At 45.0% G+C, this 23662-nt stretch overlaps 1 protein-coding gene across 1 annotated transcript in view; it reads right to left on the reverse strand.

Moving 5' to 3' along the window:
* Positions 1–23438, reverse strand: part of LOC120999026 (general transcription factor II-I repeat domain-containing protein 2-like) — a 98808-nt gene extending 75370 nt beyond the window's left edge. The window contains 1 exon segment of the mRNA XM_040429905.1: positions 23301–23438. Within this exon segment, the coding sequence (XP_040285839.1) occupies positions 23301–23438 (138 nt within the window).
* Positions 23439–23662: the final 224 nt, after the last annotated feature.

Consider the following 23662-nt stretch of genomic DNA (forward strand, 5'->3'; position numbering starts at 1 on the left):
TGTCCCCATCACTATGGGAACGCCTCTGTGTTAGAATATACTGTCGGATCTGAGTTTTCACGATCTAACTCAAGTCCGATGGTATATTCTAACATAGAGGCGTTCCCATGGTGATGGGGACGCTTCAAGTTAAAATATACCATCGGATTGGAGAAAACTCTGATCCGATGGTATAATAGGGACTCCTGACTTTACATTGAAAGTCAATGGGGGACAGATCCGTTTGCAATTGCACCATATTGTGTCAACGTCAAACGGATCCGTCCCCATTGACTTGCATTGTAAGTCAGGACGGATCCGTTTGGCTCCGCACAGCCAGGCGGACACCAAAACGACTTTTTTTTCATGTCCGTGGATCCTCCAAAAATAAAGGAAGACCCACGAATGAAAAAACGGTCACGGATCACGGAACAACGGAAATCCGTTTTGCGGACCGCAAAAAAAAAACGTCCGTGTGCATGAGGCCTTAGGCGAATTTCACACCAGTATGTTAGGTTCATGACGGGAAAAAAAAAAGATGTTTAGGCCATAGTATTTCGAGTCCGCATCTGATCCGCATTTTAGGTGGATCGGATGTGGACCCATTCATTTTGAAGGGGCCCAAAAAAATGTGCACAGCACACTGTGTTCTGTCTGCATCCGTTTGCCCGTTCCGCTATCCTGGAAAAAAAATAGAACATGTCCTATTCTTGTCCACTTCACGGACAGGAGTAGGCATTTGTAACAAAGTGCAGGAGCTGCGGAAGGGGAAAATGAGGGATGCACATGGCTGGTATCTGTGTTTTGCGGAAATTGCAGTCCACAAAACGCGGATCTGTAAAATATACATTATGTAAAGAAAAAAAAGGAGATGCAAAGCAGACCTCACACAAAAATCATCCGTATTTTGCAGACCGTAAAATACATGCGGTCGTGTGAATGCACCTTTATTCTAGGAAATTCCCATTGGGTTCAAACCACATCAAAATCTGTGGAAAAAAATGCAACAAAAATGGCTTCCAGCAGAAAAGAGTAAAATGTTGGTGCGGATTCCGCATGTAAATTTTCAGCGTGTAGTACAACCATCTGAACATACCTTAGGGCTCGTTCACACGAACATGTGAAGCCCGTGCCCGTGCTGTGGACTGCAAATTGCGGTTCCCAATGCACAGGCACCATCCATGGGGCAGGCGCATGGGGATCGTAGACCCATTCACCCATTTTGTTCCGCAAAACGATAGAGCAAGTTCATGGGCGTCTGCAGAAATTTTTCCAGGGGGGGGGCATAATTTTATTGACATCCATGCTCTGCTTGTTTCTGAGAATGTAATGAAGGGGAGGGGGGCCAATTCATTATCACAAAGTATAATAACGCATGAGCTGTGCAACGTGATGGAAAAGCTTAAATGGATATTATAAGTGCCAGGAATACAAAGTTGTATCCCTGGTTCTATAGCTCCCTCTGCCTCCTTGCCCCCTCATATATAATAAAATCTTACTTTTCTTCCAGTCTGCAGTCACAGTGTGTGGCACTGCCCTAGGAAGTACCTCTAGCTGCCATATGAGGAGTGGTCAGTGGATGGATTCCTAGGCAGTAATGTAAACCTCTGAAAACACAGGGTTTACTGCAAAAAGCTTGAAGGGGCTGATTATACTCACCAGAACTAATATAATAGTCTGTAGTTGTTCTAGACCTGGTGCCTTTAATGTAAACATTATTCAATGCACATCATTAGTCATACACCCATGATCATTTTCCATAATTTATTTGATAAACAGCTACACTAGATATTTCTTAATTACCGATAATGCTTTCCTTTTGTGGTGGCTTCCTATTTTAAAGTTTAGTCCCTGTACACAAACCCTCTTATATCTGCAGTTAGGCTTCATACACGTGCCAGCTTTATAATTCCATGTAGGAGGCTGCATTCTGCATGAAAGTTTTTTTTCCCCAAAGCTCGTTTTTGGAAACCATTTTTTGGTTCCACTTACAGTATAGTAAGTGGAACCAAAAAATGGTTTCCAAAAACGAGCTTTGGGGGGAAAAAAACTTTCATGCAGAATGCAGCCTCCTACATGGAATTATAAAGCTGGCACGTGTATGAAGCCTAACTGCAGATATAAGAGGGTTTGTGTACAGGGACTAAACTTTAAAATAGGAAGCCACCACAAAAGGAAAGACCAATTCTTCTTATTTCACTTGAATGACTATTAATTCTATATTATTTTTGCACCCTTTGTTATAGTCTCAGCAATATGTTAATTTGCATTTTGTCGCCAACAAATGAAATGTTGTGTTTTGTACCTGAACGCTTCCAGGCTTTTGTCATATGTAACTTACAAGCAGATGGTCTACAGAATACCAGGCCTACCACCAGTATTACCCCTTCATATACCGCCTGCCTGGTCACCCTGACCAGGAGGGCAGGCGGTATATGATTGAAGGGGCAATACTGCCTGGTATATGGACAGCAGAGATGGCATCCTCTGGGCAGTCTATGGTCATCCTTCACCAGCATCCTGACTGCCACCTGCTTGGCCTGGCTCTCATGGCACTTCACTGCCTGCTGCTTGGCTATCAGTGACTCGCCCCACACCTAACACTCCGGGTCAGTGAGTGACTCCGTAGTCCCACTGTGACACTGACTGACTGTCACTCACTGATAGCCAAGCAGGTGGCAGTCAGGGAGCTTCTGAAGGATGATTTGACCATAGACAGTACTGCCCAGAGGATGCCATATCTGCTGTCCATATAATACTAGGCAGTATTGCCCCTTCATATACCGCCTGGTCACCCCACACCTAACACTCAGGGAGTACTGTCACACTGACTGGTCTGTGACACTGACTGTCACTCACTGTATTAGTGTCGCTCTAGCTCATTCATTCAGGCTGCCTGTGGTTGTGGAGTCCTGAAGCGGCCGGCACACTGCGGGCGGCTCTTCTTCTTGCTCCGGCTCCGCAATGTCTTTCCCGCCCGGAAGGTGGGCGGAGCTTCGTACTGCCGTGCGCGCCCGGCCCTGGTGATTCATCAGGGCGCGTGCATGCTCCTGATAGATACCGCTTCTCACTCTGTGGCGCTGCGCAGTGCAGCAGTTGCAGAGCAGAGGCAGAACTCAATTCACAGATTTCCAGGGCCCAGGCACTTGCGCGCCCCCCCCCCCCCCCGGACGCCCATGAGCAAGTTCTATCTTTTTGCGGTGCAGAAGCACAGAACGGAACCCCAGAGAGCACTCTTCTTGAAATGAATGGGTCCGCATCCGTGATGCGGAATGGCCACGGAACGGTGCCCGTGTATTGCGGATTCTTTAGGGCTCATGCACACAACAGTATTTTGCGTTCAGTATACTGGCCGTTTTTTTAGTTCAGTATGCGGTACATATACTGAACCATTCATTTCAATGGTTCAGCAAAAAAAACTGAAGTGTCTCCGTGTTCATTCCGTTTCAGTATTTCCGTATTTCTGTACCGTGAAAAGATAGAGCATGTCCTATTCTTGTCCGCAAATCACAGTGCTTGGCTCCATTCAAGTCAATGGGTCCACAGAAAAAACGGAACACATATGGAAATGCATCCGTATGTCTTCCATATCCATTCCGTTTTTGCTGAAACATCTATTGAAAATGTTATGCCCAGCCCAATTTATTCTATGTAATTACTGTATAATGTATATGGCATACGGAAAAACGGAAAGGAAACACAACGGAAACAAAAAACGGAACAACGGATCCGTAAAAAACAGACGGCAAAACACTGAAAAAGTCATACGGTCATGTGCATGAGCCCTTAGGCCTCATGCACATGACAGTTGTTGTGTTCCGTTCCGCAAAATGGGGTTCCTTTGTTCCGTGATCCGTTTCCATTTTTGTTTCCGTGTGTCTTCCTTTATTTTTGGAGGACCACCAGACAAAAAGGAAGGTAAAAAAAAGTCTAAGACAGGTTTGCCATGGAAATGATAGGAATAAAACGGACGCGCGGACGCGGATGACAATCTTGTGTGCCACCGTGTTCTTTAGCGGTACCATTGACTTGAATAGGTCCGCGAACCGTTTTCCGTGGACAAGAAAAGGACAGGTTATATTTTTTTGACGAACTGGAACCAAGGATCACGGACGCGGATGGCAAACGGTGCACTATCCGTATTTTCAACGGCTCCATAGAAATGAATGGGTCCGCATCTGAAACGCTAAAATTGGTGGAACGGACACGGAGACAAACAACGGTCGTGTGCATGAGGCCTTATACTGTATTTCTTCTGCTTCCCAGTGATTCTGAAGACATTGCAATCTATCTAGGTACAGTCCTGCCAGGACCTTCCTTCAAAATGACATCACTTATACAATTAGCTAAAAAAATAAAATTAAATCCATCAGAAAGATAGCAAAAACATTAGGCGTGGCCAAAACATGTTTGGAACATTCTTAAAAAGAAGGAACGCACCGGTGAGCTCAGCAACACCAAAAGACCCGGAAGACCACGGAAAACAACTGTAGTGGATGACCAAAGGATTCTTTCCCTGGTGAAGAAAACATCCTTCACAACAGTTGGCTAGATCAAGAACACTCTCCAGGAGGTAGGTGTATGTGTATCAAAGTCAAAAATCAAGAGAAGAGTTCACCAGAGTGAATACAGAGGGTTCACCACAATATGTAAACCATTGGTGAGCCTCAAAAACAGGAAGGCCAGATTAGAGTTTGCCAAACGACATCTAAAAAAGCCTTCACAGTTCTGGATCAACATCCTCTGGACAGATAAGACCAAGATCAACTTATACCAGAGTGATGGGAAGAGAAGAGTATGGAAAAGGAAAGGAACTGCTCATGATCCTAAGCATACCACCTCATCAGTGAAGCATGGTGGTAGTAGTGTCATGGCGTGGGCATGTATGGCTGCCAATGGAACTGGTTCTCTTGTATTTATTGATGTGACTGCTGACAAAAGCAGTAGAATGAATTCTGAAGTGTTTCGGGCAATATTATCTGCTCCTATTTAGCCAAATGCTTCAGAACTCATTGGACGGCGCTTCACAGTGCAGATGGACAATGACCCAAAGCATACTGCAAAAGCAACCAAAGAGTTTTTTAAAGAAGGGAAAGAAGTGGAATGTTATGCAATGGCCAAGTCAATCACCTGACCTGAATCAGATTGAGCATGTATTTCACTTGCTGAAGACAAAACTGAAAGGAAAATGCCCCAAGAACAAACAGGAACTGAAGACAGTTGCAGTAGAGGCCTGGCAGAGCATCACCAGGGATGAAACCCAGCATCTGGTGATGTCTATGTGTTCCAGACTTCAGGCTATAATTGACTTCAAAGGATTTGCAACCAAGTATTAAAAAGTGAAAGTTTGATTTATGACTATTATTCTGTCCCATTACTTTTGGTCCCTTAACAAGTGGGAGTCACATATGCAAACTGTTGTAATTCCTACACCGTTCACCTGATTTGGATGTAAATACCCTCAAATTAAAGCTGACAGTCTGCAGTTAAAGTACATCTTATTTGTTTCATTTCAAATCCATTGTGGTGGTGTATAGAGCCAAAAATGTTAGAATTGTGTCCATGTCCCAATATTTATGGACCTGACTGTATTCCTCAGATCAATAGCATGGATACAACTGCACAGTGGATTCGTTTTTGCATCTTTACTGGCAGGAGACTATTATACTTAATCCAACTGGAATGAGTATTTGATTCCACTTTAACCGATCGGTATAGCCTCTAATTTGCTGAATACACATAGGCTGGATACATATGGCTATAGTCTCTATATTGAAGAACGAGAGACTAGTATATTCGCCAGGACAATGTAAATTGAGTCACACGGTGGGTGTATTAATAAGTTAGTTATTATGCCTCTACTCACAAAAGACTATTTCATATACTATATTGGCTGGCAGCGGGGGCGTCCCACCCGCTGCACAGCCACTCACCTGTCCTTGTTCCTTTGTGCGGTACCGCTTCTCTGTCTCTAGTAAGTTCGTATTGCAGGTTCTGTTACAGAGACAGCGTTCCACGTGGTTTAGAGTAGTGTTGAGCATGAATATTCGAAAAGCAAATTTTTATCTCGAATATCGTCACTTTGAGAATTTTCGAATATTTCGAATATAGTGCTATACCGTATATTCGCTATATCGAAATATTCGTCATTATGACTCATTGGCCCAGAAGCAAGAAGCAGGGAGGAATCATGTGTTCAGATGGAAAAAAAATAACGAATATTCAAAAAAACAAATATATAGCACTATATTAATATATAGTCATATATATTCGTTTTTGACCCACGCCTGTATTGATTGCGTAATATTGGCATATTACGCTATCATTACCTTGCCGATTTTAGAGTAAAAAAAAAGAATGTAGAATATAACGAATATTCGAATTCGCAAATATTCAACAAATATTCTACAAAATATTACGAATTCGAATATGACCCCTGCCGATCATCACTAGTTTTAGAGCTGATCATGTGATGTGGGAATAGATCTTGGGCCAGATTTATCATGACTCTGACAGCTCACTCCACTTTCACATATGGCTAAAGTCAGATTTATGATCGGCCCTTTAAGACTGTAATAAACGTGATTTGACGGTAGCAGTTTATCCGTCAGTAAGCAGCCTTACAAAAGTCGCACGTCTTTGCGAAAAAGTCGCATGTTCTATTAAAAAGTCTCATAAGATAAGCAAGGTCCTCACTGGAGTGAAATTGCGCATTTTTTGCAACTTTTTAAATAGTCGCAATAGTAAATCTGTCTAGAGATTCATTTACATAAGAAAACACGCCCACTTTTAGAAAACTGGCGAGCATAGTGCAGAGCCAATAAAAGTCGCAAATTTTTGCGCAGTTTAAGCGATTGCGCAATAATTTGCGACTTTTTCACTGACTTGAACTAATGATAAATCTGTCCCCAAGTGTTTTTCCTGCTTGTAATGTACCGCTCGTTGATAGTATATTCAATGGGGATATTTTCCTGGTTTCTTTTTATCATGTAACGACTGACGTCAGATTGAATACATAGAAATACATACATTTCGAGGTATTCCAACCTCTTCCTCAGTGGCCATAACTGGAACCGGATCCACCCTCCTCCTTTATATCCTCATATCCCTGGTTATCCATAAATTATCGGATGGATTGCTTTTCATTTATTTATACCCATTCGTGTCACCTTGTCTCCAACTTATAAGTATATAGGTACCAATTTTTGTCAAATACATCACATAAAATTAAATAAAATATTGCTATATTTCTACAATAAAAGGAAAAAACGCTAGAGTGACAGTTGCGTTTGTATTGCGATTTCCATGTGTTTTTTTTTATATTAGTGCGTTTTATTGCTATTTAATTGCTAATTTACATATGCTTCATTTTCTGTAGGAGAAAGACAAATTTTCAAAGAAAAATATATAATTTTTAGGGGTCAAATCATGGCTCAACATATAGTGGAATAAGTATGTTTATTTATTCTATATTCATTCTTTTTTATTCATATTTCTCTTTATCTTCACGTGGAATATTCCTGTATTTATAGTGAAGTGGAAAGGGGGTGGTGGTCTTCCTCCGAGGGGAGATCGTGGTGCCAAGAAATTGGCCAGACTCATGATCTCCCAGCAGTCAAAGACCCTATCATTATATGAATCCGAAGATCTCAAATTCTGAGTTGAGGCCTCCGGGTATCAAAGTTTCAAAGTCATAAATACGTCTGGATTCCTGTCTTGACATTTTCAGAATGTGATTTCCACCTCTCCAGTGTACATCTATTTTTTACAAAGCTGCAAATATCATTCCACTTGGTTTTTTATTAGGACACTATTTAAAGTGTAAAGATAATGTATGTTTCTCATATCAGTTTTAAATATTTGTGATATGTTCAGAAACTTTTTTTTTATGTTCTTTTCGTCCTCCCCACGTATTGTTTTTTGAATGGGCATTCTATTATATATATTACACTGGTTGAGTTACATGATAAAAATTCCCTTATTTTACATTACAGCACTGTCTTTGATTACATTTTGTGTGCATGGCAGAACAATGGCTTTATATGCAGATCGAGTGCTTCAATATATTCGCTATCACACCACTGTAATTCCTATCACACTACCTAACAGCTACACTATATCACTATGTAACCTACACTGACTATCTCCCACTCACTATCTGTAATATACACTGCTCAAAAAAATAAAGGGAACACAAAAATAACACATCCTAGATCTGAATTAATAAAATATTTTTCTGAAATACTTTGTTATTTACATAGTTGAATGTGCTGACAACAAAATCACACAAAAATAAAAAAATGGAAATCAAATTTTTTAACCCACGGAGGTCTGGATTTGGAGTCACACTCAAAATTAAAGTGGAAAAACACACTACAGGCTGATCCAACTTTGATGTAATGTCCTTAAAACAAGTCAAAATGAGGCTCAGTAGTGTGTGTGGCCTCCACGTGCCTGTATGACCTCCCTACAACGCCTGTGCATGCTCCTGATGAGGTGGCGGATGGTCTCCTGAGGGATCTCTTCCCAGACCTGGACTAAAGCATCTGCCAACTCCTGGACAGTCTGTGGTGCAACGTGACGTTGGTGGATAGAGCGAGACATGATGTCCCAGATGTGCTCAATTGGATTCAGGTCTGGGGAACGAGCGGGCCAGTTCATAGCATCAATGCCTTCGTCTTGCAGGAACTGCTGACACACTCCAGCCACATGAGGTCTAGCATTGTCTTGCATTAGGAGGACCCCAGGGCCAACCGCACCAGCATATGGTCTCACAAGGGGTCTGAGGATCTCATCTCGGTACCTAATGGCAGTCAGGCTACCTCTGGCGAGCACATGGAGGGCTGTGCAGCCCTCCAAAGAAATGCCACCCCACACCATTACTGACCCAATGCCAAACCGGTCATGCTGGAGGATGTTTCAGGCAGCAGAACATTCTCCACGGCGTCTCCAGACTCTGTCACGTCTGTCACATGTGCTCAGTGTGAACCTGCTTTCATCTGTGAAGAGCACAGGGCGCCAGTGGCGAATTTGCCAATCTTGGTGTTCTCTGTCAAATGCCAAACGTCCTGCACGGTGTTGGGCTGTAAGCACAACCCCCACCTGTGGACGTCGGGCCCTCATATCACCCTCATGGAGTCTGTTTCTGACCGTTTGAGCAGACACATGCACATTTGTGGCCTGCTGGAGGTCATTTTGCAAGGCTCTGGCAGTGCTCCTCCTGTTCCTCCTTGCACAAAGGCGGAGGTAGCGGTCCTGCTGCTGGGTTGTTGCCCTCCTACGGCCTCCTCCACGTCTCCTGATGTACTGGCCTGTCTCCTGGTAGCGCCTCCATGCTTTGGACACTACGCTGGCAGACACAGCAAACCTTCTTGCCACAGCTCGCATTGATGTGCCATCCTGGAAAAGCTGCACTACCTGAGCCCGTTGTGTGGGTTGTAGACTCCGTCTCATGCTACCACTAGAGTGAAAGCACCGCCAGCATTCAAAAGTGACCAAAACATCAACCAGGAAGCATAGGAACTGAGAAGTGGTCTGTGGTTACCACCTGCAGAACCACTCCTTTATTGGGGGTGTCTTGCTAATTGCCTATAATTTCCACCTGTTGTCTATCCATTTGCACAACAGCATGTGAAATTAATTGTCACTCAGTGTTGCTTCCTAAGTGGACAGTTTGATTTCACTGAAGTGTGACTAACTTGGAGTTACATTGTGTTGTTTAAGTGTTCCCTTTATTTTTTTGAGCAGTGTATATATATAAGCTAACTATCTAGTGTAATTAAATAAGGATCCAGATGAAAGCACAGAGCACAGCAATGTCACTGCTCTCTCTCTATCAGAGCTGCAAGAAACGGCAGAAAATGGCTGCTGGGGAGGTTCTTATATAGTAAGGGGTAGGCAACTTTCCTATTGGTTGCTAGGGATGTTGCTAAGCTCTGACAAAGACATTGCAGCCTTCTCATTGGCCCACAAGCAAGAAGCAAGGAGGGTACTGATGAAACAAAAATCTTGAATATTCGCGATTACGAAGATATAGCGCTATACTCTAGATCTTCGCCGATGTTCGCAATAAAATTTTGCAATTAGAATATTCGTAATCAACACTAGTGCACAGGTGGCAGTCGCTACCGGGCCCAGGAGCCTGTGGGGGCCCAAAGACCCTTGTGCCGCATAAGAAGACACCAGTATTATAGAAAGTGCATGCAGGTCAAGTTGCACCTCTGGCTGGAGGGAAGGGGTTAGGTCAAGAATTTGGCATGAGGGGGGGGTGCCATTTCAATTTTTGCCTCAGGCAGCACGAAGGCTATGTGCTTTGCTGGCCACAAAGCACTGAGGGAAGGGGGGCCAAGCTGAACTATTGCACCAGGGCCTGTATACATGGCCACTAATACACACAGCATTCTCTGATTGTCTCTCTGGTGCAGAAGGGACATAACAACGGGAGGCCCCAACACTGAGGCCTCATGCACACGACCGTTGTTGTGTTCCGTTCCGCAAATTGGGTTTCCGTTGTTCCGTGATCCGTTTCCGTTTTTGTTTCCGTGTGTCTTCCTTTATTTTTGGAGGACAACCAGACATAAAGGAATGTAAAAAAAAAAAAAAAAGACAGGTTTGCCATGCAAATGATAGGAATAAAACGGACGCGGATGGCAATCTTGTGTGCCTCCACTTTTTTTGCGATCCCATTGATTTGAATGGGTCCGCAAACCATTTTCTGCGAAAATAATAGGACAGGTTATATTTTTTGGACGGACTGGAACCACAGCTCACGGACGCGGATGGCAAACGTCGCATTAGCCGAGTTTTCAACTGACCCCTTGAAAATCAATAGGTCCGCAGAAAATCACGAAAAAACGGCGCAACGGACACTGAATAAAACAACGGTCGGGTGCATGAGGCCTGACCCAGTGAAGATGAGAGAAAGGAGAGGAGTTCACGGACAATTCTGATGTGTCCACACATGCTTGTAATCTGAGAAAGGAGACCGAAGACCAGACCCCGTCCTATAAGATGCCATGTTTGACCCTTCTTTGTCCTGAATGAACAGGTGTTGACAAGACCAGAGGAATAAATTGCTGGAATTCGTCAAATAAGACTTTATGCACTTCCTCTACATGCTTCAACACACAGCAAATATAGAGCTAAGGAATTCTAGCATCGTACATGTCACTAATCTCTTCAGAATGCGATTTGGATTTTAGAATTAAACACATAGCAGCAACGGCTGGTATGAAATATATTCCTGTAACCTTCATGCTTCAATTTTACTCAAAAAATATTTTCTACAACTAAATCCAGAGTTGATCTTTCATACGGGTACATCTGTCCTGGCACAGTAAATCCTGACCTTTTGTACTGGAGCCTCTGTAGTAAAATGTCACTGCGGTATATTCAAGGGTGGTGTGATATGTCATGCAGCCCTGACGGATACAAAATCAGCATAAGGTTTCTTTTCTTAGTTTCTTTTAGTTTATAGGCACTGTTCACATTTGTATCACGGTCTCCATTGCAGATTCCATCACTAATACCAGAAAGAAAATGGCACACCATGCTGCAATGTTTTTTTCTAGTAAAATGCCGGACAGCATGACAGAAACCCAAAGGACCCATTATAAAATGGTAGGGTTTGTCGGCCACTATTGGTATCCATCATCCATGACAGAAGCCGCTCGCCATCAATTTTATGTTAGGCTCCATTCACACGTCTGTGGTGTGTTGCGGACCCACAACACACCCGCCCGGCACCCCTATAGAAATGCCTATTCTTGTCCGCAAGCTGCGGACAAGAATAGGAAATGTTCTATCTTTTGCGGAGCTGCGGACCTGAAGATCGGGGCCGTGCTCCGCAAATGCGGATGCTGACAGCACACTGTGCGCTGTCCGCATCCATTCTGTCCCCATAGAAAATGAATGGGTCCGCAGCCGTTCCGCAAAATTGCGGAACGGATGCGGACCCATTTGCGGACGTGTGAATGGAGTCTTACTCTGTTCTTATGTCAGAGCAGAAGAGAATTGGTGAGTGTAGTCACGAAAACTGGAATCTTTTTTGTCTACAATGGTGCAAACCAGTATGTATGTACCCCTTATTATCACACATACGTCACACCAAATGATCTTATTTCAATAATAATAATGCAATATACAATGTAAATAAACAAATAGGGGGACATTTTTTATTTCAAGTACGTCTGTTTTCTGGCAGAAATTTGGCGCATGTTTTGGCGCACTTTTCTGTTTGTGGAATTTTCTGCGACATTTGCCTATGTACGTCACAATGGTCTTGTAAGATAACGTCCCGGATTTTGACCTGGATTCCAAAGCATTTGCTATGTGCGACATTTACAACAGTTGCAACCTACCCCAGAGGCATACCCCTGGTCATACACCACATTGTACTTGCACCACATACATTACTGTGCGCCATTTTTTGAATTCGGCAGAACTCCACAAATCAAAACCAGGCTTAAAAGTGACATAAAAACAATCGCAAATGATAAATTCCCCCCCCCATAATACATGTGTTTTAAGACCAATCTTTGTTAGAGCATGTCCACTAACTATTGTTAGAGGCATTAATATAGATAGAGTGAGAATGAGGACCAGGTACTACCATCATCGAGATTAGTTGGAATCCAAATGGTTGGTTTTAGATAGGCTGGTATGTCATAAATGTGATAGGTTAGTGAATACCCTTTTCAATATATATTATTCTGTTTTTGGGATATTGGCTTGTATAACACTTTGCCATAAATCAGTGCACCCAACAACAACATGCTGTCTGCACAGGATAGGTTAGCGTGTTATCCAGTAAAAGTTTATTAATATATGTACACTGCGTTTCCAAACCTTAGACCAATCCCAAAATACATTAGGAATAACTTTGTAAATACATGGCATTATTTAGCTTGTCTTGATCCCTACTTACATCCTGTTACATCTGCCAGAGCTGCATTCCTAACTCTGCTGGTAGTCATTGTTGTTAGACACTTGGTTAGCTGCACTCCTATTATACAGTGGGACATTTAGGAGGTGATTTTTTTAAATAAATTGTGAACATGAAACATGGAGCAATTGCCCAAGTCAACCAGTCACAATCCATCTTTCAATTTACAGAGACCCTTTGGAAAATGAAGGTTGAATACACACTGAACCGAACTGAAATTGCATTCTGTTGTGGCACTCATTATTAGAAGCTGGTTTTATACTATCCACTCAGATTTTTGATAAGTGATGCCCCATGGTGAGGGGTGATCACCAATCTCACCAATTTCCAGGTGACAATATAAAAGTTAATTTACATGCTTAATGCTATAGGTAATGCAGAAGTATTTTTACACATTCTAATAATAAAAAATAAAAACGTTGTACAGTAATGATCTCCTTGTGAGACAAAAGGAGTCAATAAAGTTAAATGAAACAATGAGCTAAAAAAAAAGCATGCACCTGAAAAAAAAAAAATCACAATTATGTATTTATTTATATACATTTTTATAAAATAAAGTCAAACATAAGAAAATACATACAGCAAAATCACATTGAGACGGCCACCTAAAAAGTGGATTGAAAAGTGGTCTTCTAAGGGATGGTCTTCTTAGGCTATGGTCACACCGTCAGGTTTCCTGATGCCGTTTTGGAGGCCAAAACCAGGAGTGGACATAGAAGGAGAGAAAGTATAAAGGACAGATGCGACTTCCTCTCTTTTTTAAATTCACTCCTGGCTTTGGCTTTCAAAACTGCATCTAGAAATCTAAGAGGGTGGCCATACCCTTAAAAGGGTTCTCGAGGCTTTTAATATTGATGACCTATCCTCAGGCCAGTATGCACAACATAATGGAACTGAAATTATTCCACAAGAAATTTGATTTGGAGGTGGTCTTCTCAAAAAGTTATATAATAATATTCTCCTGTTCAGCTCACCAGCAGGGGTGGATTGGCCATAGACCTTACAGGGAATTTACCCGGTGGGCTGGTGCCCAGAAAGCCACCTGAGCCCTCCAGACCGCCAGCCCATGGAAGTTGCTGATAATGTATTTTGTGCTGCTGGCAGTATTTTGTGATGAACTGTGGTATTTGGCTCTGTTGGGGTGGTATAATGTGCCACAATATGGAATTGCTGACCCCACCTTCTTGTGTTGGCCCTGCATTTCATCAATTTGGACCCGACTACAAACTGGACAATTTTTATTATTTTTTCCAGGGTCACTTTAAGTTCCCAGTCCACCCCTGTTCTTAGTACGGTCTCTAACCCTAATACTGACCCCTAATACTGTCCCTAAGTCTAATACTGGCACACAGTGCTTACTACACCATACTGACCCCTAACCTTAATACTGACACCTAACCCTAAGGCTACATTTGCACGGCTGTATATGTTTTGCCATCTGGAACACACACGGCCAGCCCTATGATAGAAATGCCTATTCTTGTCTGCGACTGCGGTCAAGAATAGGAAATGCTCTATCTTTTTAGCGGGGCCGCGGAACAGAATTATGGATGCAGACAGTACACGGCCCCATTGAAATGAATGGAAATACAGTTGTGTGAATATATCCTAATGCTGACTCTAAGCTCAATACTGGCCCCTAACCGTAATACTGGCCCTAAGGGTGCATCCAGATGACTGTATTTCTGGGTCCACATCTGTTGCACAATTTTGCAGAATGGGTGTGGACCCATTTATTTCCACTGGGCCGCAAAAAGATGCTGATTATGGTCTTCTGAATGTAGCCTTATGCTAATACTACGCCTAACTCGAATATTGGATCCTAAGTCTAATGCTACGCCTAACACTAATACTGGTCCCTATCCCTAATACTGACCCTAACCCTAATCCTGCCCCCTAACTTTAATACTGGCCCCTAACTCTAATGCTATGCCTAACCCTAATACTGGTCCCTAACTCTAATACTGGCCCCTTACCCTAATACTGGCCCCAACTCTAATGCTAGCCCCTAACTCTAATACTCGCACTTAACTCTAGTACTGGCCTCTAACTCTAATACTGCCCCTAACCCTAATACTGGCCCCTAACCCAGAACTGCCAGAAAGTCCAGAACCCAGACTAAAGTCAGAGATTAGCACAGCAGAGAAAGATAAAGCAAGGTATCCAAGTTCACCTTCCAGTTTACCCCAAAACCTGCTAGAACCAAGAGAGAGATCAAGTATTGTCTGGATGCAAGTTTATTTAAGTAAAACTGTTGAACTTTAAAAAGTCTAGACTCAGCTTATTTTCTACCAACTATGACTCTCCAATTTATTTCTACGGAGCATAAGCCTGGGAAGCGACAGTATCCAGGTAGGAGCACCGTGACACAGCAAACTAATAAGGCCGCACCACAAGTCTGCATCCCTAAAAAACAATCAGCCCTGCAGGTCGGCACGCTGCAAAGGCATCTTTGTTAGTGTCATGTTCAAATGTGCCCGGATTGCTGAGAAAAAGTAAGTTTTCAAATGTGCAAATGAGCCTCTGGGAGCAACAGGGGCGTTGTCGTTACACCTAGATGCTCAGCTCTCCCTGCAACTTCCCCGCCCTCTCAACTTTGGTTGACAAGATCAGGAAGTGTAAACGTGATCACACCTGGCCTTGTCAGTCAAAGTACAGAGCTCGTGGCAGTTGCAGAGATAGCAGAGCCTCTAGGTGTAATGGCAATGCCCCAGTTGCTCCTAGAGGCTCATTTGCACATAATAAAATATCATTTTTCTCAGCAATGCGGGCACATATGAACATGGGACCAACACAGATGTCTTCAGCTGCCAAGCGCACATACAACAGGTCAGCCAGTTTCATAGGTACAAATCTGCTGACATATGCCCTTTAACCCTCGGCACTGGCGTAACTATAGTGGTCACAGCGGTCGCAGTTGTGACTGGGCCAATGGAGTACATAGAAAATTAAGGGCCCCATAGCAAGGATCAAACCAGTCTCCCCACACAGGACAGAACAGAAGGGTTTCCGCCTAAACCCCTTTCAATGAGCCTTGGGCCATTTTTTTCACTGCCTCATTTGCTAAAAGTTGTTCCTTTAGAGGGTAGAGTCCTGACCAAGTGTTCACCCCCAGTAGAATTGGGGATGATCCCAACTGGGCCCCCTCTTGCCCTGGGTCCCATAGCAGTAGCATGGTCTGCCACTATGGTAGTTTCGCCCCTGTACCGGGCCCCTAAGCCAGGGGGGCCCATTATGGTAGCGCTCACTAGTATGCAGGAGGCGGGAAGGGGTTGTGAAGCGATGTAAGCGCTTTACTTACACCTCCTCCTGCTTGCTTTTCCCGGGGTCCGCACTGCTGTGTCTTGGCTGTCAGAACGTACAGAACGCACTGTGACCTGACACTGCAGGCAGTCAGGTGACTGCTGCGCAGGCCCTGAGAAGAGAATGGGGAAACCGCCAGATCAGGAGAGATACATTTATTTATTTATTTTAGTCTGATCTGAGGTCTAATGGGGGTCTGGAAGTCTTGTCTGAGGTCTGATATGGGGGTCTGGAAGACTAATAGGGGTCGGGAGGTCTGGTCTGAGGTCTGATCTGGGGGTCTTAAGGTCCAATGGAGGTCTAATTGGTGATCTGGAGGTCTAATAGAGGGTCTGGAGGTCTGGTCTGATATGGGGGTTTGGAGGTCTAATGGGGGTCTGATATGGGGGTCTGGAGGTCTGTTCTGAGGTCTAATGGGGGTCTGAAGGGCTGGTCTGAGGTCTGATATGGGGATCTGGAAGTCATATGGGGGTCTGGAAGTAGTAATGGACGAACATCGGACGGTATTGTTCGCAAACCGCATGTTCGCGGCGGGCCCCATTGACTTTAATGGCAGTCGAACCTGAAAAACCTTCAGGCCATATTTGCAGCAACCAAATACTTACTAGAAGAGCACAAAGTCCCACAACATGGACAGTGACATACCAGAGGGGGATCATTGGCAAACATTCCCACAAAAAATATGTATTTTAATCAGGGGCCATTTTTATGCATCTTAAAAGGGAAACTCTCAAAAATGTACCCCTGCTGGAGCCTAGAATTTTTTTTTTTAAGCCACGAGAGTACAGGCCCCAAAAATTAGGCATTCACCTGACAGAAAAGAACTTGTGATTATGTGGCTGGAGGTACATTAGGCGGTCACTGAATAGCAATTTTACTGTAGGCCAGTACAGGCCCCAAAAATTAGGCATTCACCTGATAGAAAATAACTTGTGATTATGTGGCCGGAGGTACATTAGACGGTCACCGGAATTTTTTTTTACTGTAGGACACTGGAGTACAGGCCCCAAAAATTAGGCATTCACCTGACAGAAAAGGACTTTTATGCCGCTGTATATACGTAAGACAAGGACCATTTTTTGCTCTGGATGGTGGCGGATATGTGTGTGCCAAGAGTTCCATGGCAAATTCTGCCAGCTCTGGCCACAGGTCAAGCCTGCACACCCAGTAGTCGAGGGGTTCCTCGTTTCTCAGAGGGTCTACATCGGTTGTTAACTTGATGTAGTCAGACACCTGTCGGTCTAGGCGTTCCCTGAGGCTGGATCCGGAGGGCAGCTCTCGATGGGTTGGCTGCAAGAATGATCTCATATCCGAAGTGACCAACACATCTTAAAACCTCCCTCTTCTTGCAGGTGCAGTAGGATTGGTACCCGCACCGGTTTCGCTGTGGGTGGAAATTACTTTGCCAGCGCCCGCAACAGCAGAATGCAGCATCTCTCGCAGCAAGGCCTGAAAATGCTGTATTCTAACAGCGCTCTGTGAAGCTGGCAACATGTTCAACATTTTGTGTTTGTACCGGGGGACCAAGTACGTTGCCACCCAGTACTGGTCCTTGCCCTTTATGCTTTTTGTACGGGGTTCCCTCTTCAAACACTGGAGCATGAAGGCCCCCATTTGCACTAAATTGGAAGCAGTGGAGCGCCCTGGCTCCTGCTCATCACCCAGGAGAATGTCGTCCTCGGTCTCCTCCCCCCAGCCACGGACAACAGCAGGGATCCCCAAAGAGTTTAAAGTCCCCCTCAAGCCTGCTCTTATTGCTCCTCCTCCTCCTCCCAGACACCATCCTCCTCTGACTCCTCTTCACACTCCAGCCGACTTGTCTCAGATGGAGTAGCCCCCCTGGGAATTCATTCAGCTTTGGGACTTCCTCATCTTCCAGCTCCTGCTCCTCGACGGCTTGATCAATGACATGACGCAATGCACGCTACAGAAATAAGGCATAAGGTACGATGTCACTGATGGTGCCCTCGCTGCCACTGACCAGTTTGATCTCATCAAATGGCTGCAGAAGTCTGCATGCTTTGCGCATGAGCAGCCACTGGCAAGGTGAAAAGAAACCAAGCTCCCTATTACCTGTCCTGCTGCAGAGTTCGTACAGGTAGTCGTTAATGGCACGTTGCTGCTGGAGCAGCCTATCAAGCATATACAAGGTGGAATTCCAGCACGTCGGGCTGTCACAAATCAGATGTCTGACGGGCAGGTGGTGTCGCTGCTGAACGTCAGCAAGGCGAGCCATGGCCATGTAAGATCTTCTAAAATGGGCAGAAATTTTCCTGGCCTGCCGCAAGACGTCCTTGGCAACAAATCGCTGCACGACTAAGTTCAGGACGTGTGCCATGCACGGCACGTGTGTCATTTTGCCCTGTTTCAGCGAAGTCAGCAGATTGGCACCGTTGTCGCACACCACTTTACCAACTGTCAAATTGAGCGCGTGTCTGTGGTCAGTTGTATCTTGGCACCGACACTGTGCCAAAGATATATTCAATTGCCGCTGAACGTGGCCATATAGCTCTGGGATGCCCTTCTGGGAGAAATATTTCCTTCCCGGGACCTTACATTGCGGTGTGCCAATGGCCACAAATTTTCAAAAAGCCTCCGAGTCCACCAGGTTATATGGCGGTAGTTGGCGGGCTAGCAGTTCCGACAAGCCAGCGGTCAACCGTTGGGCAAGAGGGTTATCCGGCGTCGAACAACTTTTTACGCCTTCTGCCAGATGAACGTGACAACGCCATGGTGGAAGGTGGAGTGGAGGACAAATGGGAGGAGATAGGAGAGGAGGCAGGACGTGGAGTGCCGGGAGTGTGGCTCTGTGGATTTTGACGGCATTGCTCCCACTGGGCTTGGTTATGGGAGGTCAGGTGCCTTTCTAAGGCGGTCGTCCCTAGGTGAGTGTTGGGCTTACCGCGACTTATGCGTTGACAGCACAGGCTGCAGATGGCAAAACTATTGTCAGCAGCTGACACGTTAAAAAAAGCCCACACTGCGGAGCCATGTGCCAGTGTCCTGGGAGCACAAGATGTGACCGTGCATGGTGGATGGCTCGCTCCAGATACATTTTCCGTCAGTTTTTTGCCTCCTGTGCACTGCGAGTTCTGCCTGCTCCTCCTCCCTATCTACTGCTCCGTATCCCCCTCTGAACTCCTCTCCTCTTCCTCTCTTGTGGGCACCCATGTGACGTCCATCGACATGTCATCATCGTCACCTTCACCACCACTGACATTCGAGATCTCGGAGTAGGCAGCAACAACGGGGACCACGCTCCTTTGGCTGATCTGGGTACTGTTGTCAGACCGCTGGGTAGCAGCCGTTGATACCTCCTTTACCTCATCCGATGCCAAGAATGGCAGCGCATCGGTAAGGTCTGGTAATGAATGGGAAAATAATTCCTCTGACTCGAGTGGAGGGGCTATTGTGGTGGTGGTGGTGGTGGTGATGGTGTCTTTGGGGGTACACACAGCAGAAAGTAAGGAGGGTGCAGATACAGAGGATGAGGGGGGTGCAGAAGCGGAAGACTGAGTGAGCCACTCAACCAACTCTGGTGCATCCTTTGAGGTAATCACACGCACCTTCTCCAAATTCCCACTTAGGCTCGGGTCTGGTGCACCTGCCCGAATCCTGCCACCCATGTGGAATGGCTTGCCTCTTCCTCTGCCTGTCATTTTAAAAATGACCCTGTGTCAAAGTCCCTAGAGAAGAGCAGCATTTATGGAAACAGGTAAATCGCAGGCCTCAATCAGTATTTTGTAGAAGTCCGTATATCGCACCCCTCAATCAGTATTTTGTGGAAGCCAGTGTATCACAGGCCTCAATCAATATTTGGTGGAAACAGGTATATCGCACCTCTCAATCAGTATTTTGTGGAAGTCTGTATCGCAGGCCTCATCAATATTTGGTGGAAGCCGGTATATAGAACCCCTTAATCAGTATTTTGTAGAAGCATGTATATCGCACCCCTCAATCTGTATTTTGCGGAAGCAGGTATATCAAACCCCTTAATCAGTATTTTGTGGAAGCAGGTATATCGCAGCCCTCAATCAGTATTTTGTAGAAGCAGGTATATCACACCTTTCATTCACTATTTTGTGGAGACAGGTATATAGAACCCCTGAATCAATATTTGGTGGAAGCAGGTATATCGCACCCCTCAATCAGTATTTTGTAGAAGCAGGTATATTGCACCCCTCAATCAGTATTTTGTGGATACAGGTATATAGAAACCCTGAATCAATATTTGGTGGAAGCAGGTATATCGCACCCCTCAATCAGTATTTTGCTGAAGCCGGTGTATCGCAGGCCTCAATCAATATTTGGTGGAAGCAGATATATCGCACCCCTCAATCAGTATTTTGTGGAACCCGGTGTATTCCAGGCCTCAATCAATATTTGGTGGAAGCAGGTATATCGCACCCCTCAATCAGTGTTTTGCAGAAGCAGGTATATCGCACCCCTCAATCTGTATTTTGTGGAAGCAGGTATATCGCAGCCCTCAATCAGTATTTTGTGGAAGCAGTGATATAGAACCCCTTAATCAGTGTTTTGTAGAAGCAGGTATATCGCACCCCTCATTCACTATTTTGTGGAGACAGGAATATAGAACCCCATAAATAATATTTGGTGGAAGCAGGTATATTGCACCCCTCAATCAGTATTTTGTGGAACCCGGTGTATCGAAGGCCTAAATCAATATTTGGTGGAAGCAGGTATATCGCACCCCTCAATCAGTATTTTGTGGAAGCCGGTGTATTCCAGGCCTCAATCATTATTTGGTGGAAGCAGGTATATCACACCCCTCAATCAGTTTTTTTGTTGAAACCTGTGTATCGCAGGCCTCAATCAATATTTGGTGAAAGCAGGTATATCCCACCCCTCAATGAGTATTTTGTGGAAGCATGTATATTGCAAACCTCGAACAGTATTTTGTGGAAGCCTGTGTATCGCAGGCCTAAATGATTATTTGGTGGAAGCAGGTATATCGCACCCCTCAATCAGTATTTTGTGGAAGCCTGTGTATCGCAGGCCTCAATCAATATTTGGTGGAAGCAGGTATATCGCACCCCTTAATCAGTATTTTTTGAAAGCAGGTATATAGAACCCCTTAATCAGTATTTTGTAGAAGCAAGTATATTGCACCTCTCAATCAGTATTTTGTGGAAAAAGGTATATAGTACACCTGAATCAATAGTTGGTGGAAGCAGGTATATCGCACCCCTCAATCAGTATTTTTTGGAAGCAGGTATATCGCACCCCTTAATCAATATTTTGTGGAAGCAGGTATATAGAACCCCTTAATCAGTATTTGTAGAAGCAGGTAAATCGCACCCCTAAATCAGTATTTTGTGGAAACAGGTATATAAAACCCCTTAATCAGTATTTTGTGGAAGCAGGTATATCGCAGCCCTCAATCAGTATTTTGTAGAAGCAGGTATATCACACCTTTCATTCACTATTTTGTGGAGACAGGTAAATAGAACCCCTGAATCAATATTTGGTGGAAGCAGATATATCGCACCCCTCAATCAATATTTTGTGGAAGCAGGTATATCGCACCCCTCAATCAGTATTTTGTGATAGCAGGTAAAGTATTTGTGGGAAAACACAGAATGTAAAATGGCTGCCAGATCGGGTTCTGTTATAGGGTGGGGGTGTGTCCATGTGCTTAAACATCTCAATTGGCTGTCCTGTCCCACCTGATGGATGTGTCATGGGTCAAAATTCGGTGCAATGCAAAAGAATATGGCGCATGTGAACATCACCATATGTTTGCATGTTCAGCGAATCGCGAACGAGCAAAGTTCGCCGCGAAACGACCGCCGGGAGAACCATCTCTATTAATGGAGCATTTCTATAAGTAAGGAGACCGAGTCCTGCAATAACACTACATAGGAATATCCCCAGAATTCTTTCATAAGGTTGCACAGGTGGAACTTCAGGACGATAGTTTTGCATTGCCTTCAAGTGAATTTTTGGTGAGTCACTCAAGGTTTACATAAATATCGTATTTTCACTGCTATGAAGAGGCTGATCTAGTTATCTGCAGTCATCCACTTCACATGACTGAGTGCTGTCATATTCTGTGACTACTTTGATATTACAAGGCTTAAGTGTGATAAAACGACACCTGAGAAGCTGCCATAAATCCACACATTTTTTATGAAAATAAGTGTCTAGGATTATGGTCAACACAGGTGAGACTATGATATATATATACTGTATCTGTGTATCTAAAATATACTATGACGTCTACAGGCCACACACCTTTACTTTAAAGGAATGTCTCACGTATGCAATTTTGTTTTATTAGAGTCAGCAGAAGACAATTTATAAGCTTGTTCTGTTTTTTATATTTTTTTTGCTATATACGAACTGTAAAATTGTTTCAGCCAAATGACCATTTGGCTAAGATCCGCCTTCCTTGATTCCTTCATATAATAGGCTTGCATGGATAGAAAGAAAAGCAATGGAGAGCGGCGCAGCCGTAGCGAAATGAAGCTTGACTCTGGTGGAAGGTAGTGGCATATGGGGTTAGTTTTAGTGTTGGTTGGAGCAGGGAGGGGCGAGGAGCAGGGGGGCGGGTTTTCGCGCCAGGTATATAAGGCAGGACATTGAGGGGCTTATTGTGGTTTAGGACGTGGTGTAGACGTTACGTAGATGTCATGGCTTCTCTGGAGCAATTGATTGCGGAGGTTAGAGCAGCGGCGGCTGATCGAGGGCCGGACTGGGTGCAGTAGACCCTGCAGGTGGCATTACAAGATGGCAGGTCGGCGGAGGTGGCCCCAGCTAGGACGGGGCAGGCGAGGAGGTCTAGGCCTCCGGAGTGGATGATCCCTGAAGTGACTCCCTGAGTCCGTCGGAGCTTAGGGAGCCCCTTTAAGGGACCCTCCATTGCGGCAGCCCTGTAGTGGTGCTAGCGCAGCCCATAACCGCACGGTGAGGAATCCCGCATGGTGGCCGGGCTCGGCAGGACAGGGACTGGTTTACCCCTGTCCTGGCTCCCTGGCTAGGCAGGTGGAAGGCAGGGACGAAGCGGCGGCTTCCCCGCTGTAGAGCCGCAGTGGGGAGTGAGCCAGGAACTTACCTCGAGGCGGGGCCGTAGCGGCATGCAGGCTCCATGACCAGCAGACACGTAGCATCCATTTTGGGTGGCCGGGGAGACGGGCAGAGAGAGATAGAACTTGTCAATGCGCTTAGGCCCCCTACTGGTAGCCGGAGGCATGTGCGGCGGAGGGAGAGGAGTGGGGATGCCGCGGCTCCACCTCCTAAGATGACTGCAGGGGCAGGTGGGAGCCCATTATGCGCAAGTAGGACTGAGGCACCTGTGGCAGGGATGAGGACACGGGCAGTCAGTGGCATAACTACCGGGGAAGCAGCTGGTTCGGGGCCCGGGCTGCCAAGGGGGCCCGGCGTCCCGGCAGCGTGTGTGACAGTTTATTTACAAGT

This window comes from Bufo bufo, chromosome 4 (assembly GCF_905171765.1).
Source record: "Bufo bufo chromosome 4, aBufBuf1.1, whole genome shotgun sequence".
Classification (NCBI taxonomy): domain Eukaryota; kingdom Metazoa; phylum Chordata; class Amphibia; order Anura; family Bufonidae; genus Bufo; species Bufo bufo.